The sequence below is a fragment of the Hibiscus syriacus genome, unplaced genomic scaffold, assembly GCF_006381635.1.
Source record: "Hibiscus syriacus cultivar Baekdansim isolate YM2019G1 unplaced genomic scaffold, ASM638163v2 tig00110194_pilon, whole genome shotgun sequence".
Lineage (NCBI taxonomy): Eukaryota > Viridiplantae > Streptophyta > Magnoliopsida > Malvales > Malvaceae > Hibiscus > Hibiscus syriacus.
The window spans coordinates 791,920-809,839 of NW_024062620.1; the positions used below are offsets into that span (position 1 = coordinate 791,920).

Sequence of the window (17,920 nt, forward strand, 5' to 3'; positions counted from 1 at the left end):
GTCAGTGACTCCACTCATCTCCCTGTACAGCAAATCCAAAACTGCCGAGCCCAAACTGAATGATCCGGCCAGACGAAAGTCCTAAGATGTCGCAACCACATGCAGTGAACTAGGTTGCGCGATTTGTATGGCATCAGCAACCCTCCTATTAACTGCAGTATGCATGCCCGTGCATACATCTTAACTTTATCCTCAGAGGCGTCTGCGCTTAACTCCCGAAAATTGGCATCTAATCAATTTAACGGTATCCTACCTCCGATAAAACTTTCTGGGACACGTCCTAGATTATCCCGGCACAAAGTAGTCCAGGAACCCTGCGAGATCCCTGATATCACATCTCCATCCACCGAAAGCCCTAGGTGCATAGCAAGATCCTCAAGTGTAATCGTGCACTCTCCGCACAGAAGATGGAATGTGTAGGTCTCCGACCTCCACCGCTCTACTAAGGCAGAAATAAGGTCTGGTTCTATCTTACAGTGACCTTGATATCTACCTATGTAACCAAATTCAGCCTCTACTAAATACGGCAAGACACAGCTAGGTATCACTAACTTAAGATTCCTAATAAAAGGATCTAATACACGGTCCTTCTCCTAAAAAATAATAATTACACAAATTAATTCTTAATCTAATAATCATGCATTAAATAAATAAACAAATTATTACAAATAATTTAAATTAAATTAAAACGTTAAAATGTTACCGTATCAGCAAAGTGTCGAGATATATGATTTTCATCCAAGCGAAGTAAATCACCTTCCATTATATATCTGTAAAAAAATTATATTAGTAAAAATAATAAATAAAGTAAAATGCTTAAATAAATTAAATACATAATATTAAAAATATTATAAAATATACCTTAAACAGAGAGAGTATTTGAGAGAATTTGAAAGAATTTGAGAGAATATGGTATGATGAAAGTAATGGACGAGGGGTATTTATAGGGAAGGTTGGGGGTAATTAAAGGTATAGCGCCCCCCTATACCGCGCTATACCCCATGTGTCAGATAAACAGTTATAGCGCGGAACAGGGGGCGCACTATACCCACGTGTAAGCCATGTCAGCGTATAGCGCGGTACATGGGGCACGTTATACCTCACGTGGCACCAAATCAACATATAGCGCGGGGCAGGGAGCGCGCTTTACTGCTACGGGTGTTAGATCGAAAAATATAATCTGACCGATGTTAGATCGATAAATATATCGATCACCGATAATTTTTCGATAAAAACACCGTATTTCAGTATGATTGCTGTGGTTGAGAGTGCCAAATTTTCATCATTGAACAGTTTCTTCAAAATCCAATGCATGCTATTGTGAAAAAGAAATAGTTTCAAGCATTAAACAGTTGTGTAATTTGTGTAAACATTTTAATAAAAGTTTATTAATTGAATACTTTAGGTATGTTATAAAAAGTAAATAACATGTTAGCTACTGTTTAATTAACTATTGACATTTAATTTATTGATCAATTAATTCAGATAAGATATTACAAAAACTTATTATATGTAGATGTATGCGATCTTTGTGAGGTTCAATTGCATACCAATTATTTTTGAAAAAAACTACTAAATCTAATTTAATATATTAAGGGTAATGAAAAATAAATAAAGAAATTTACATACCTATTTTTTTTAAAAATAAAATATTAAAATTTTGAACCCGTTTTTTAATTTTTAGAACTATCGCTGACTTATTATATAACCAATTCTCTCAAATTAATTTATTTTATTTATAATATTAAGATATAATTTTTAATTTTATTTAAAAATATAGTGTTTCATTTTACTAAACTAATTACACCCTCACAAGTTCAATCATATTTATTTTCCTCTTTATCTTTATATTTTAAATTGAGTTTTCTGCTAATAGGCACCGGTTAAGAATGATTTATTTACTTTTAAAAGAATTACTTTTAATATACTATTTTTAATAAATTAAAAATAAAGTACTAATTACATTTTCCCATTTAAATAATGTCATTACATTTAAATATTTACTTTTTTGGAATTTTATTTAAAAATATATTTTCCGAACATTTCTCCTAATTCTCATGGCGGTTCACTTGATAGGTAGGTCTTCAATGATGCCATTAAATTTATTTATTTTTATTTAAATTTTTTATTAATAATATATTTTTATCCCTTAAAATTTTAGAAGTTCATTCTCTTTAAAAAAAATTAAAATTTTACTCGCTTTAACAATGTTATTAAAACCGGACCGGATCGACAGGTTCGACCGGTTGAACCGGGAACCGATTGCCTATCCGGTCTAGTCAGCCACCAAAACCAGTTTTACAGTAAACCGGTTGGAAACCGACAAAACCGGTAGTTCAACCGGTTCATACGGTTCTGTTTTTTAAATTAAATCAAACGACGTCGTTTGTTATGATTTTTTTAGTCCCAAATTTATTTTCAACCCCAAAAAATAAAAAAACAATAAAGATTAATCTTTGTTTGTTTATTTTAGTTATATAATTATATTTATTATTTAATATGTTTACACTTTTACTTTTAATTGTTAAATATTATTTGGAAATTTAAATTTAACTTTGTATTTATTTACCATATTGCTGGGTGATGAAGATCTTGATGTTGTGGACTTTCAAGTTCAAAGTGATGCTATGGAGTTTCAAGTTCAAAGTGGTGATGGCGGTGGTAGTTCAACTAATGAAGAAGTTTTTCCAAATATTTTAGAACTTGAGGGAATCAATTTCAATGAATATTATGATGATTAATACTTGTATCAATTATGTACTTTTTTTATTTAGTTGTTGATGAATTTCATTAGGTATTGTCCTTAAATATTATGTTGTAGTTGATTTGAATCATTTTGTTTCACTTGATATTATGATATTTAACTTATATATGTTATGACTTGTGATATTTTTATATCTTTTAATATTGTGAACTTAAAAAGAGTGTTATATATATATATATATATATATATATATATATATATATATATATATATATATTAATATTGCTTTGAATATTATGTAAAATTTTAAAAAAAATATTATTTTATATAAACCGATTCAACTGCGGTTTAATCCGGTTGAACCAGTGAAACAGTACCTTCACCGGTTTAAGGTCCGGTCCGGTTTTAAAAACATTGCACTTTAATATAAGATCTTACAGAAACTATTAAATTTAATTTAATGTGTTAAAGAATGGGTAATACGAAATTTTCATACCCATTTTTTAAAAAATATTAAAATAATAAATTTTATTTTTAAATTTCTAGATCTGTCACTGTCTATTTTCTTATAAATCTATTCTAGTTGATGTTTAGAATATTAAAAAAATTGAACAATAGAATATTTAAATTTGAATATTTTTTGAATTTATAGAATTCGAATATATAGAATCCATGTCGAACAAACTATACAAGCGTTGGGAGGGCATTGTCTCTCAACTTTTAAAGTTTAATGGCCTTTTAGCTCTATGAATTTAAATAGCCTTTTTCCCTCGTTTTTAGATTAAAATATTTAATAAATCTCTATTTTCTTAAGTTTTTTTTATTAATATGAGAAGATAATAAAATAATATATAAAATATTTTTGATTAATTAACAATGAACTTTCAAACACCCATAATATGGTTCGTATGTATAAGAAATGGTCTCACTAACATGCAAAATCTAATCTTAAAAGAGAAGAGAAATTGGAATAATTCTAATTTCATTACTTTTTTTATCAGTCTCTTTGCAACAAGGTCTAAGCCATTGAACAATTATGGAAGAAATTAAACATAAAAAGCACACAAACAAAGGAAACAAGATTCCAACCAGTTTTATTTTTCATAGGCAAAAGCACATCAAGAACCCCATGTATTAGTTCACCCTTCTGCAGTTCTTCCTGATCTCTCCTTGTGATCCCGTGAGGGGACTAATGTCTCCCATCTTGATCATCGCGGAAGCGAAATCAGAGTTGAAGGAGCTCGGGTTGTTGCTGTAACCGCGAACGATCGAATCCGTGGATCCGCCGTTGAACAACTGTTGATCGGAGTGGAGAAGTCCTCTATTATTGACAAGGTTCTTGAAGTAATTGTTGTCGAAAGATGTTGGAGTTTGGATATCAAGGGGTGCCAAATTGTTGGCCCCTGAGCCTGTTGCTCTCGGGCAGCTTCTTTGCCTTGTTTGAGCAAAGGAAGAGTCAATGTTGCTCTCGTTGTATATGCGAGCCCTGAATGATGTGCACCTTGCTTGTCCAATTGTGTGTGACCCTGCATGCACACTCGAGACTGTTAGCAAAAGAAGCATAAAAATCTTGCGTTCGTCTCTTACTATTAAGATACGGATGTAGGTGTTTGATTTTGTGTAATTGTAGAAGAGAGGACAAACCAGATAAAGCAACCAAGTCCCTGGCGGAAAGTCCGAGAGCGTTAAACCGGGAAATGAGCTGGTTCAAGTTCGAAGTCGGCGGAGGAATGCCGTTATTAGCTGCGGACTGGCTAGCAGTTCTTGCATCTCTTCTTCCAAGTTTTACATTCCATGTGAGCCCTCCCAGCTACAAATCAAAACCAGGGTATTCTCTCAGTTACTAAGATGCTTAATTCAATGTGTGTATCATGTATGTGTGTTGAGGACTTACAATTTCAACAGAGTCTCTAGCAGCTATGGCCAAGATATCCGCACAAGAAACTACACCGGAGCAAACATTCTCAACAGCCGACTTAATGTTGTCGACAACATCGAATCCACGAGCGGAGTTACGATTCGGGTTAGCGTTTTTCTCTCCAGTGAAGGACGACGTGTTGTCAAGCAGCAATGATCCATCACATCCCTATCACGAGTATCATATTAGCACCATGATAAATCAAGGTACATAGTTATTAGTTACCTACCATTGCTTCTGTATGAAAACAACAGAACCAAGTCAATTTGGTGGGTATCCTTTGGAATATTATTTCCATTTTTAATGTACTTTTTGACACTAGTCAAACAAAGTTGCCATGTTCCTACGACGTTATCACAAAAGACGGATGCAAGATTTTACGTCATAGGTATAATCGCACACCAATACACCTCAGTCCATCCCAGTAAACTAGAAAAGCAAAACAAAAGATGAGAAGAAGAAGAATTACATTGACAAAGCAGTCATGGAAGAACAATCGAAGCAGAGAAGCACCCATTCGGGGCTCTTTGTTAATGGCAGAGGTGACAGTGGATTTCACAGTTGAAAGCAAGTTTGGGCATGATTTTGAGTAAAAATTGGTTGAAAGTTTAGCACTGCTGCTTCCCAATACAACCACAAGGAGAAGCAATGTCAAACCCAAGTTTGAAAAACAGGCCATTTTAGTAGTGTTATGGCTTTGGGCTTGCAAACAAACTGCGCTGAACCCATTGCTTTATATACACAAATTTTGTCCATGCCGACAGGGTTACCTAACACGTAGACTCTTACAATGTGCATGCAAATTTCAGTTTTACGTTTTCAAAATGTGATTTTGATTGATGATTACGATTAAGAAAAACGTAAAGATGAAGACTTGGATGATTAGAAGGCGTATTTGTTTGAAAACATGGCATCAATTCATGAAGAAGTGGGCGGTGGTAGCTAAAGTTTCAAAGCTCCCCATTTCAAATCTATTATCATTTGGTGAACACTTACTTTAGATCAATGATATAGCTAAAATATAGCACATTTTCACTACTTTTCAAAAACAAGCAAATTAAACATACAAACTAATAAAACGTGACACAGTTCAAGTAAATATATATCAAGACGATTAAATTAATAAATAATTCAAGTAAATTTATCATTGTTTCTTTTAAAAATTTAAAAATTTACTCATAATATAAAATTTTATGTTTGTCCTCCTGGACGTTAATGAAAGAGGCTTCCCTAGATAGATTTAAGACCAATTAAAAGCCTTGTTACGGTAAAGCCTTGATTTTATTTATTTATTTATTTGTGTGTGTCGACGTCGATTGTCAACTATGTGCTTTATTTATTTTTGGTAAAAAAGGACAAAGTTTTGTTACCAGAATGCTTTGACTTAAAGGGTAACGTTCAATTTAATCATTTCATTGATTTAATTTTCCACATTGAGTCACAAATTTAATTCATCTTCATAATTATTCCCTGCAAAAATTCTACGTTTGCATGGCTTAGCACTTAAGTTGTTGATTGTAATCGATGGACAACTTTTGTTATATAGTCGATAACCAAAATTATAATCGATTATTGAATTGTGTAAATTGGTTATTTATCTAGATTTTACTTCTATCGTATAAAACATGATATCGATTTCGGAATGGGCTAAGACCCAATTATCGTATAAGAGCCTTAATTCTTCAGTCTTCACTCATAGAAACGGATTCATCAATCACAATTGTAGGTTACTCCAATGCCAAATCCTTCATTTATGCACGATTAAGACTTCCCTCTCTTTTTTGAGCTAATTGATGGGCCTAATCTTATTTCTTTCTTTTTTACAAGTGAGCCTAATCCTACATCTTAGTGTAAGCATGGTTGACTTATAATATTTTTATTTTCTTAATCATTGACAACGCACACCTTAAATACAGAATTTCGAGAGAGAATAACACTCCCTTCGTCACTAAAATGAATTTAAATTAAATATCTGGTAATTTGACTCCATTAAAATTATTACTTATTAATTAAAATACCCAGTAATTCAACTCCGTTCAAATTATTATTTATTAATTAAAATTTTTATTTTTCTTATTTCTAAATTATATTTGTTGATTTGTACTGAACTCGGGGGAGTACCATTGATTTTATATACATTGAATAGAAGAATACGGACATAAAACGATACTCTTGTAATTGCCGGATCCAAAAAATTTAAAAATGGGATCAAAAAGTTTTAATATTCCTGTTCTTTTAACAATATAGGTACATAAATTTTTTCTCTTTTCTTTAATATATTGAATCATATTTAATAATTTATCTAAAATAATGGATATGCACTTTATCCCCAGGAGGCCAAGTGTATCCGCCCATTGCAAGCAATTATACTAAGTCAAGGGTTATCAAGCATTAGTGACCAACTTGAACTTTAATGCAAATTGTTTGCACCAAAAACAATCTGGCCAATAAGATGCAAGATTGCCAAGATTAGACAAATAAAATATTCTACTGAATAAAAAGAGGAGCATAACACCAAGCAATGGTTCTTCCCCAACAAATTACACTTTGAAATCAAACAAGCACAAGTATCTGAACAGAACTCTTTGTATAAACTACAATTTAGCTTCACATAGATTTAACTAACCGTCAACTACAATATACCAATGCTGTAAACTAGACTACTACAAGAGATAGGATGGTGAAGACTCAAGCATCTGATATGACTTGGTAACGTGGTAATTACATGAAATTTATCGGTAACCCATCAGATGAAGATTACAGGATTAAAGCACCTAAATTGTATTCACCTAAATCATTCAGCTATATACATTTGTTTCATCTATTCCGACTCATCAGCTGATGCTACCTCCTCTTCCAGTTCAAATGCATCAATCTCCGCAAAATAGGCTCTCTGTTTGTCAATGAAATCTTGGGGCAACTCATGCTTTGAAGCATTTACCTCACCCTTCTCTCGGCGTTGTTTCTGTGATAATGACATAAACCAATGAGGTCAGTTCAATGCATATTAATAACATTATCTTCGGGTATGCATATGCTTATGGAAGAAAAAAGCTTCTAAGAGACAAAAGAGCAATATGACTGATGCAAAACAAAACAGCAACAGACTATAATTATTAGTAACAATATAACTAATACAAAATTGCTTTTGATATCGTTTGCTAACCATTGTGTTTAAATTTCTATAACTTGATACTGTTAGCGGTAATCATGACAAGGAATGCAATATACAGTTGTGAGTTATCCATGAACACTTTTGACCAAATTGTGGGCTTTATATATAGATCCAAAGGATTTTAAAGAGCTTGTGAAAGAAAAAAATTGTCTCATTGAAGGCCAAAAATTCACAAACCAAAGATCAATAGCATTACCCATTCAATATAAATTAGATTAAGAAACTAGGGGAATCTTCAAACAAACCTTTCTACAAGGCATCGGACATGATTTGGAGAGTCGAATATCACCATCTCCATATGTTTTCTTCCTATATTAAAGACCAGTAGAAGCAACATTAATACATGAAACAAAGGGAAAACATTCAATGGGAGATCATCATAATCTGATCAAACATTAAGCAACAGAGATTTTCGGGATTAATGAAACAGGGAGCAAACATAGCGGTTAACATTGGCAGCATAAAGTATTACATGTGAACAAAAATGAGTAAAGAAAAAAATTATCTGAGTACGCAAGAATGTAATTTTCAATACCCAAGTATTTCATGTTATCAGAACATACAAATACAAAGATCTTTAACTTTGATACCCGAAGCATTTTGCCCAAAAGTCATTTACACACTGACAAGAAAAGCTAAATTAGAAAATAACGTTGACTTTTGGAAACAGTTTAAAAAGACAATGAAAACACAAGCATCTAAAACAAAACTGTATCAAAATTGACTTTCAGCCCATCAGCCACTATCTCTAGAGAGAGTCAAAAATGAAAGGAAAAGGAAGATATTGAAGATACAAGATTAAGTTAAATTAGTTAAACCAATTTCACAATTAAGTCAGCCCTTTATCTTTCTACTTTCTACTATACAATATGCTCAACCTATCAAAACCCCAAATTTGGTACATTTGATCAACAAAACTTTTGGGGTACTCATCTAAGTACTGTCACCTGAAGCCTAACCACTAAAGAGTTGAGAGTTAATGCTGAAGATCGTTTTAATCATTTAAGTAATTACTCGTATAAGGCTAATTAGAACAAGGAAAATACTATCTGATAGCATCAACGGCTACCATACCATGACATTGATAATCAATCCATTTATTCTTTTAATTATGCTATGCTAACACATTTTAATCACCCTTGTCTTCTAGAGTTATCAAATATTAATTTTTATCCAAGGACCAAGTACAAAATCTGATTAAAAGGGAATCACCTTAAGTTTGGCATTCTTGTTTCAAGAGAGCAACTGGTAGGTTCCATAATCCCCTTCCCTTTGGTCTTCCTTTTTCAGCAGTCTGTCTTCTTTTGTAAACTGTAGACAGCTCGGAAAGTACAGAATCACCATCGCCTAAAATAAACCCCAAATCCGTACATACAATCCATTCGACCCAAAATACATGCATAATCCATAAAACTAGGGACCAAAAATGGTTGAGAAAACACAGATCACCAACTTCCACACTATAGTGTATTTTCAACTATGGTTTCTAAAAAATATATTAAGTTTCATAGCTGGAAACAGTAGTCATAGGAAACTGTCTAGAACCTAGATCACTATATCCATTCATGCTATGTAGGTTTCATTAAAACGAAGCAAATAAAACTAGAAACTAAATTATTCAAATTCATCGAATAATTGTTAAAGCAATTCTATATAGCTTTCATTGAGCAGAGAGAGAGAGAGAGAGACCAATAAGCTCTATTGATGCGAAAATGTTAAATCAATTTATTATAATTAAAACATCAAGACTCACATGAAGAACAAGAAAACCCTAGAAAACCAGTGATTCCAAAACCAAAATCCTATATTGAAATCCAATCAAAACCCAGAAAGAAAATCCGAGAACCCATCAAAATCACCTGAAACAGAAGGCGTTTTGGGCGGCGGAGACAGGGTTGAGCTAGGGTTTGCCTCGTTACTTGGACCTTTTACCGTGTCTTCCTTATTTTTCTTACTGTTAACATTATCATTGATTGGGGATCCGGTTGCAGTGAAATTGGAGTTGGAGTTAAGATGAGCATTGGGGTTGTCGTTGAAAAGGGATTTAAGAGACAAAGAGTGTGAAGATTTGGTTGGGGGTTTGATTGAAGAAGGCAGAGACGATGGGGCTGCGTTGGTGAGATCAGTGAATGGTTTCCTTTTGCTGGGTTTTCTTCTTGATTTCGTTGCTTCCATTTTTCCAGAGTTCTCCGGCTTCAATTCGACTGCAGTGATGAAGCTTGTTTTGGGGTTTGCGGGAAAACTTGACTGCCTTCTTTGGGTTAATATACTTTAATTGGGCCATGAAGATCTGGAATTGGGTGATGGACTTAATGAGTGAAATAAAACTTTATAAATTCATTTGGAGTATAAAACTTTACATTCATTCTTATATATAATGAAATAAAAAGGATGGGGGTAATTAGGGTCGCAAATGAGATGATAGATATCATAAGGTATTTGAGATCGATTCGATTAAAGCTCGATAAATACTCAATTTGAATGAATTCGACTCGGGTTCGAATTCTTAACGTATCGAAACGAGCTATTTAATATTCGACTTGAAAAGCTCCGAACTACTAAAAAAATAATATATTAATATTTTATTTTAAAAAATTAAGTTATTAATAATATCAGCATTCATGAGTTGATTTTTTAAAAATATATATTATAAAATTTTCATGTGCTTAAGGTTCAAGTTCGACTTTGAATTTAAGTTTGAGTTTTAATCGAGTTAAGTTTAAGATTTTTTTATTATTTTGAGTTTTTTCGAAACTTCACAAACTTAAAAATTTTAGGCTAGCAAGTTTTCAATCTGAGTCGAACTCCATTTAAATTTTTTAAATCAAATTGAATTAAACATAACTCGAATTTAACAATACTCGAATTCAACTTGACTCGTTTACGGACATAAGAATGACAACCTTTTAGGCAGCAATTGAGAAGAAGGTTGTGAATGAATATATATTGGTAAAAGATTGGTAGGCTACACATAGCCTTGCACATCCTTGCTGTTGTGATGTTGGAAAGTCTTTTTCACATCCCCAGCCAACAACTCCCCTCTATTCTAAATTCATTCATCCATTTTACTCTTCTACCCCTCACTTCCCATCCCATTTATATTCTTATAACACCTATATTTGCATACACCAAATAATTTCCACTACACGTGTTCATAGGATAACCATCATCACTCCAATATTTCAAATCTATAATAAAGTTAATTTAAATTTTTTGAATCGATAGAATTATTTGAGTTATTTCGGTGATTAAAATTATAGTTATTTTTCTCTTAAGGTCTCGAGTCCAAGTAACTACGTCTATAGGATGTATATGCATGATTAAAATAAATCTTGAACAAATATTATTTTATAATCACCCAGGCTATTAAAAAATAATCAATAAAAGTTTTTTTTTATATTTTATGTTATATTAATAAATTAATGTTTAAAAAAGTGATTTTACGAGAAAAAAAAAGAGTAGATAAATTTTTACATATATTATCTTGTATTCGCTTTAACTTTATTTTAAAAAAATATATTTTTTAAAAAAATATCTTACAAAATTATTGTAAAATAACTCGCAATTATTTAGATTTAAATAATGTTTTATTATTCAGATAAAATTAAATTGATTGACATGTACAATTCAACCAAACTTCTATAATACAAGAACTCTTATAGCACTAAAATATTAATAATTATATTTTACTCTAATTAAAAACAATTAGTTTAATTGACTTCTTTTAGTTAAAATGAAAACTACTATTTATTGGCATACAAAGTGGATTGACGTGAGATTAGGATTTATAATTCGCATATTATCGAAAGGGTTTGAAAGGGTGGATTAGTCATTTGATTGAAAAGAAAATAAAAAAAAAATCCCCCATCATATGTTAGTTGATTTATCATGTTAATCAACATCAATAAAATAAGGTATAACAAACTTGCTTCATTATCAGCCAACAATTCTTTTAATTTAAAGCTTCAAATAAAGAAACTCCATCTTCTTCTGCAAAACCTGAGTCTGTCTTCTTCCTCCTCTGCAGATTAACGGGTAAAAATGGATTGTTCAATTTGTAGTTCAATGCCATTTATTCTAAGGCCTCCAAGGAATACAATATGTGGGGCTTGCTATGAAGGTGCAAGAAATGTCATCACTTTGATGAACAAGCTCGAAATTGATCATCACTGTAAATCAACTCCTACTGCATCTTCTTCACCCAGTTCTTGTAAGGCAAGCAACCTCTTCTTTCATGTTTTCTTCTTACTTTTTCTTTGTATGTAGTGGCGGATCCATAGTTTTTTATAGTTTCTTTCACAGTTTCATAATTCCATGGCTATGTGATTTGTTTTTTTGGGCATTAGCAACAGCCACTTGGAAATCTTAGCAAATGGATAACAAACATGAAGGAGATAGAAGAAGATCTGAACAAGAAAATAAGCTTCTTGAGTGGACTTATTGTGGCTTTTAGAGATCAAATTCACACTGATATTCAGCTCAAGCCTGGAAATGATGGTCCAACCATACCAGCACACAGAGCTTTACTTGTAATTCCCTCTCTTTCTTCCTTTTACGTTCTTTTAACTGTTTCGGGTGATTATAAAACAGTATTTATTAAGAACTTTTATATACTATCTGCTCAAACCCGGATTCTTTATTTTACTTTTCTTAACGTATACAAATTATGCGTATTTGAACGTGAAAATTATTGACTGAAATTATAGGCAGCAAGATCAGAGATATTCAGGAACATGCTGGATTCAGACGGCTGCAAAGCTCCACCAAGTGATACAATTACTCTACCGGAGTTGAACACCGAAGAACTTGAATCTCTTCTTGAGTTTCTTTACAGTGGAAACCTGGATTCGGACAAACTCGAGAAACATGTCTACTCGTTGTTCGTCGCCGCCGATAAGTACGAGATTCCCTACTTGCAGGATTTCTGCGAAAGATACATGTTGAGCTCGTTGAACGCGTCCAATGTTCTTGAGATTTTAGAGATCTCAGATATTTGTTCCAACAAGACATTGAAGGAAACAGCATTGAACTTCATTGTCCGAAACATGGAGGACATTGTTTTTTCGGGTAAGTACGATGTGTTTGCACCCAAGAATCCTCATCTTGGTTTGCAGATTACAAGGGCGTTTTTAATGGATGCCAAAACCAAAAGAATTAATGGAGTTTGATCATCAACTTCTTGTGTATGTAAACAAATCAATGGCCCTTTTCTTTTGGAAAATTTATTCATCACCAACAATGTATAGAATACATCTTTACATGCAAGTATGCAAAGCAATAAAAATTATGATTTCATTTTTCCACTTTTCATTTGTCAATAATTATCTACTTTATTCAATAGTACTCAATTAATTTTAATATCCTTATTCAAAATTTAAAGTTAAGACTTTATTTTTAAACTTTACGACGATACTGAATTTTATTAAAACAAAAAAAAATACAACCTTAACAATGCAACCAACCAAAACAAGAATTTTAAGAACTATGTTCACTAAAAATTTTAAACATAAAAAAAACTCAAAGACGCAATAACAGATGAAACCTTCTTTTGAATCTAACGTCTATAGTAACTCAATAAACGTCAATTGTACTCCTTTGTCTCTATCCAACTAGACACTTTAGAAGTAATGAAGGAGTGGTGAGCGAAACCAAAGCAAACTTACATCTTGATTTGCAAAATTGATATTTCAACATCGACAAACAATCACAAAAAGGAATCTGACAATCAATAATCGCAAATCAAATACGAGCGATGTGAGAATCTCTACATGATCGCATATATACTGCAGAGGTAGGCGAACAACATACCATAAGGCAAATGAAACGTGCCACAAGAGTAAAGTAAAACGTGTCAAAATAGTAAAGCTAAAACGTGCCAAAATGGCAAACAAATATGCGAAAAGTAAGAAGTCAAAAAAAAAATATTTTTATTGAAAATTATAATAAAAATGAATAAAATAACAAATCAAAGCGAGATGAACACTGACGGTTGGCAACCAATACCAAGACTAATATCGTTATCGGTAAAATTAAAATTAAAAAAAAAAAGACAGACTTGCGGGTTGGTAGAGAAAAAGAGAACAAAGCTAGGGTTTGCAAACTGTTTTTTATTATTAATGTTAAGATTTTTTATATAAAAAATGCATTGAGTAGCTTGATTGAGTTGGCAAATGTTAATAATTAGGCCTAGCCAATGAATAAAAAGATGGATTGTTTATAATAAACATGAAATCAAAACTTTTAATTAGAAACTAAGAAATATAGAAGAACAAGTATGATGGCACGAAAAAGTATAACTTTTTTTATTTCTCGTGTTCATATAAAGTTGTACATTGTCACTATTTATATAGGGGTATAAGCATAAGAATAAAAGGTGTTATAAGGTGAAAGATTAAGGAATTAGGGAGATCAAAGATGAATGAACATTCATTTAATTATTCACAACGTCTCTATTGGATATCCGTTGTAAAATATGTAAATTTGGCCAGCAATACTGATTTATTTTTAAATTATTGGGAATATTACTATTGAAAAACAGATTGTATGAATAAACAAAATAAAGCATGCCATTAATTGTGTTGTGAAAGTACCACTTCTTTAGAATCAATTCCGATTTAGTTGGTGTAATCGTTGAATTGGACGTCGTCCCTCGTTGTTAACACAATTCTCCAAAAAAATCGTACGCTCAAAATTTAAAATGAACAACGGTCGATAAAACTCTTCTCAGAACAAAAAAAAATGCTCCTAAATATTTTCTAGTGATCGAAAAAACACCTTTTTCCATTCAATATGGGATTCCACCTTTGCATTACTAACATTTTCCCCCATAGATTTGATAGAATGGGAGGCCCATGGAGTCCATAAAAGTGTGTATTTCCTCCATGATTCTCTGCCTCTCAAATTGCTTTCTTTCTTTACCTGTCTCAAGAACTAGTCAACTGTCACTACAGCAGCGAATGAGGTAATAATGTCTTTGCATTATATGTTGTAGTCCGCAAGTATGAGATTCCATATTTATAAACCTCTTTCACATAAATTCGGGTTAAATCCTAACTGTTTGATCACAGAAATACAAAGATTATGCTTCCAGCAATCCACATGTGTGTTGAGATAACAAGGGCGTTTGTTGATGCCGAATTTTGAACTTACTGTTGATAGAAGAAATGGGGATGGCGCTTATTGCCCCGAAACTAATGGTGAAGTGATCAACAACTGCAGAAGGTGGTAGATAATTAGATAAGTGGTTTCGATGATGATTTCGGTGTTTCTGATGGTGTTGGTCCAATTTGTTGGTTAAAAAGTCCTCCCTTTTGCTCTGTATTGTATGACTATTGGTTAGTCATCAAATAAGACCACGTATATTAACAAGTGGTCGCTGGAGATTATCCACAAGATATGCTCACGAGATCGTAGTTGAGAGACATATTTGCTGGTGAGAGTTCTCGAGGAACGCTCCACAGCTAAAAATTCGCGTGAGTCATAAGCTCGCGTATTTGGTAATTCGCATAGGTCGTAGATTTGCAGGTATTAGTATGTATGTGTCTATATATACGCAACTATTATGTCTGTATGTTGATATTTGTTTAATGAATTCAGTACATACTAGTAGGAGTATTGATAGAAATTGTTTTGATGGAAAAATTGTGGTAACAAGTGTTATTGGCAGTTCATTCCTTCTGATTTAGATAAAAAATCACGATCGATAAATTTAATGAGATAAAGAAGATGATGTACAATGCCGAGATAGAGAGATAGAGTCCAAATCTCCTCCTCTAACCTTGCATGATGAAATATATACAGGTCTAGTGTTGGTGTCATGCTTAGAGTGACAATGATTATCTATAGGTTGGTAGGGTAAACAAATATGATTGCAAGATAATAAATTTAATTCAGGTGGATCATCAAGTCAAAAGATTATAATTTATAATTTATCGAATAATATAAAATTTTGAAGATTTAAAAAAATTAAAATCTATGAGGACTTTGATAAGTTAAAAATAAAAAACAAAAACACATTTTAATAAGGAGGAAGACACACTCGATTTTTTTAATAATCTCGGAGGATTAAAGATAATATTTGTTTAAGATTTTTATTAACTACTAACAACGCACACACTTTTTACAAATGCAGCTGCTTGAATCTAGGACTTTAAAAAAATATTTTTTTAATCACTGAAGATGCTAGATATATTCGGATACTGTGGAATTTTATTATAAACAACTAGGCATTATACTAATTATTGCATAAAATAATCATATATGACACATGGTTGGATTTGGGAAAGATGTAAGAAACCTAGAATATCAAGATGGAAATCTAAGACCAAGTCTTGTACTATGAGATAGCCGACAACAATTTAATAGTGATTAGCAGATTTTTGCAGCTCATCCACCAAGATAAGTTTTATATAATTTTGTTTTATAAAGTCACAAGTAATTTTTAATGAAACAAGTGATGGTCAACTTTGGCGTTAACGCCTTCAATGGGTCAAAATAGGAGTTCCAACGAGTCAAAACAAGCCGCTCTTCCTAGTTCCCACTATATATAATCCCTTCCCTGCCCATTTTCCCTTCATCATACTTTAAAATCCCCTTTTTTTTCCTGTTTCTCATCAGTTAATTTGTTGAAGAAACCATGGAAGTAGAGATGTCAATGGAAGATTCGTTAGTGAGGATTCTGATGTTCGTGATTGTTCAAGCACTGGTTTATCTCATCCTTTCTAACTCATCTAATCTGTTCTCCCATAACAAGATAACATCTTTCAGCTTCAAGCCTCCTCGTTCCTTGAGTATTCGTCGAGTTCTCGCCTCCATTTCCGATTTACCTCAAGGCGTTGAGCCCTCACCATCGGCGACGGGTTTCAGATTGGCAACAAAAGAAGTTACTCAAGAAATATGAAACTTGAAACAACTTCGTTAGCTATTCTTGTGTGTACTGTGAAACAAGTTCTTTGATTCTTTGGATATAAGTAGCAGGGGCGGATATACGTCGCTCCCTAGGGCACTGCACGCTCATTATTTTGAGGGAAGTGTTAAATTTAGTTTAATTTATTAACGAGAATAGAAAAAATTGCCCAAATATTTTAGAATAAAACATAAAATTTTTTGACCTCATTTTTTAATTTATAGATCCGCCATTGATACGTAATATCTAATATTTTTGTAAGTCGTACTCAGTGTTTTCATTGTTAAAAGGATTAATATTCATGTTCTATGAATAATTTATTTTGATCTTCTCAAAATTTTATTAGTTAAATCTTTTCTAAAATATTATAAATTCACATCAGTTTCTCTCTTGGAAATGATTTCTGTAATCATATTTTCACATAAATTGCATTCATGGGTCATGGTCACGAACTTTTACGATATTTACATTTTGATCATTAAAATATATAAAAAATTAATCACCGCAATCACATATCAGCAAGGTCAGCAGCTGAGTCAGTGTCCAACTCATTAGAGGAGAGGAAGACGTAAAAGAAGGGATGCCAGACAAATTGCGTTGGAATAGTGAGAATAGTTGGGAGCATGCTAAAATAAATCCATCTATGACAATTTTAATGAAGGTAAACTTTATAGGTATAAAATGATTCGAAAAATGATAATGAAATTGAGATTTTAAAATTTATTAGTATATAATATATATTGTTAAAATAATCAAAGTCTATAGTTTGACCTAATGGTTAAGTAGTTGAGCTACTCATCTTATGACAATTTATTGTACAGTGATTTTTAATGATAAAAAAGATAAAAAATGAGAGGTGGGTTAATCAAAGATAAAAAATCCAAAATCCCCTCTCTTCTCCGTCATAGACATATATATTGTACAAGAAAATTTAGTAAAAATTGTCTTAAAAATACACTATAATTTATTTTTTTATCGAGAGACTCAAGAAAATATAAGAAGTTGAAGATAGAATATTTTCTTTTCATACAATTTTTTCACGGAAACCAAACATAATATCTATAATTTCTTTTTAAATTATTCATTTAAATTAAATTTGTTTTTCCTTGAATTTATTAAAAGTGTCAATCCAATTTAGGTTATAATTGTTTAATGATACTAATATAAATAGTTTAATTTATTATTAATAAAAAATAATTTAGTTTATTGAAAAAATGT

The 17,920-nt window shown here is 32.0% G+C and overlaps 3 protein-coding genes and 1 long non-coding RNA gene across 8 annotated transcripts in view; 2 read left to right on the forward strand and 2 right to left on the reverse strand.

Annotated features, from left to right (window-relative positions):
* Window positions 1-3,796: 3,796 nt before the first annotated feature.
* On the reverse strand, window positions 3,797-5,310 carry LOC120217930 (peroxidase P7-like). 2 transcript variants are annotated; one of them, XM_039214956.1, is made up of 4 exons: window positions 5,092-5,310; window positions 4,599-4,790; window positions 4,349-4,514; window positions 3,797-4,230 (listed from the first exon to the last, which is right to left on the reverse strand). In XM_039214956.1, exons 1-4 carry the CDS (start codon window positions 5,299-5,301, stop codon window positions 3,839-3,841), a joined length of 960 nt encoding a protein of 319 aa, XP_039070887.1. In that variant the 5' UTR covers window positions 5,302-5,310; the 3' UTR covers window positions 3,797-3,838. The 2 variants fall into 2 exon arrangements, with proteins under 2 accessions (XP_039070887.1, XP_039070886.1); XM_039214955.1 differs by having other exon boundaries at window positions 3,797-4,263; window positions 4,319-4,514.
* Window positions 4,422-17,920, forward strand: part of LOC120217936 — a 30,641-nt gene continuing 17,142 nt past the window's right edge. The window contains exons 1-2 of the long non-coding RNA XR_005525203.1: window positions 4,422-4,532; window positions 11,023-11,032. This is a non-coding gene — a long non-coding RNA (uncharacterized LOC120217936). The remainder of the gene's footprint in view (window positions 4,533-11,022; window positions 11,033-17,920) is intronic.
* On the reverse strand, window positions 7,211-10,059 carry LOC120217935. Of its 4 annotated transcripts, none has more exons than XM_039214962.1 (4): window positions 9,657-10,059; window positions 9,010-9,144; window positions 8,043-8,106; window positions 7,211-7,587 (listed from the first exon to the last, which is right to left on the reverse strand). In XM_039214962.1, the coding sequence occupies exons 2-4, from the start codon at window positions 9,054-9,056 to the stop codon at window positions 7,444-7,446; spliced, it is 255 nt and encodes an 84-aa protein (XP_039070893.1). In that variant the 5' UTR covers window positions 9,057-9,144; window positions 9,657-10,059; the 3' UTR covers window positions 7,211-7,443. The 4 variants fall into 4 exon arrangements, with proteins under 4 accessions (XP_039070893.1, XP_039070892.1, XP_039070890.1 ...); XM_039214961.1 differs by having other exon boundaries at window positions 9,010-9,108; window positions 9,657-10,055; XM_039214959.1 differs by lacking the exon at window positions 7,211-7,587 and having other exon boundaries at window positions 9,657-10,058.
* On the forward strand, window positions 11,735-13,008 carry LOC120217932 (BTB/POZ domain-containing protein At3g56230-like). Its single transcript, XM_039214957.1, has 4 exons — window positions 11,735-11,795; window positions 11,834-12,012; window positions 12,150-12,326; window positions 12,504-13,008. The coding sequence occupies exons 2-4, from the start codon at window positions 11,839-11,841 to the stop codon at window positions 12,963-12,965; spliced, it is 813 nt and encodes a 270-aa protein (XP_039070888.1). The 5' UTR covers window positions 11,735-11,795; window positions 11,834-11,838; the 3' UTR covers window positions 12,966-13,008.

Bases quoted from the DNA above. Each gene is read 5' to 3' on its own strand.
- LOC120217930 (XM_039214955.1), bottom strand. From the start codon at position 5,301: ATGGCCTGTTTTTCAAACTTGGGTTTGACATTGCTTCTCCTTGTGGTT. The intron at 4,515-4,598 runs GTAAGTCCTCAA...TTTGATTTGTAG, and splicing joins CTAGAGACTCTGTTGAAATT to CTGGGAGGGCTCACATGGAA. The intron at 4,264-4,318 runs TCAAACACCTAC...AGATTTTTATGC, and splicing joins TCTTCTACAATTACACAAAA to TTCTTTTGCTAACAGTCTCG.
- LOC120217935 (XM_039214959.1), bottom strand. From the start codon at position 9,972: ATGGAAGCAACGAAATCAAGAAGAAAACCCAGCAAAAGGAAACCATTC. The intron at 9,145-9,656 runs GTGATTTTGATG...GGTTTATTTTAG, and splicing joins CAAAACGCCTTCTGTTTCAG to GCGATGGTGATTCTGTACTT.
- LOC120217932 (XM_039214957.1), top strand. From the start codon at position 11,839: ATGGATTGTTCAATTTGTAGTTCAATGCCATTTATTCTAAGGCCTCCA. The intron at 12,013-12,149 runs GCAAGCAACCTC...CATTAGCAACAG, and splicing joins CTTCACCCAGTTCTTGTAAG to CCACTTGGAAATCTTAGCAA. The intron at 12,327-12,503 runs GTAATTCCCTCT...CTGAAATTATAG, and splicing joins CAGCACACAGAGCTTTACTT to GCAGCAAGATCAGAGATATT.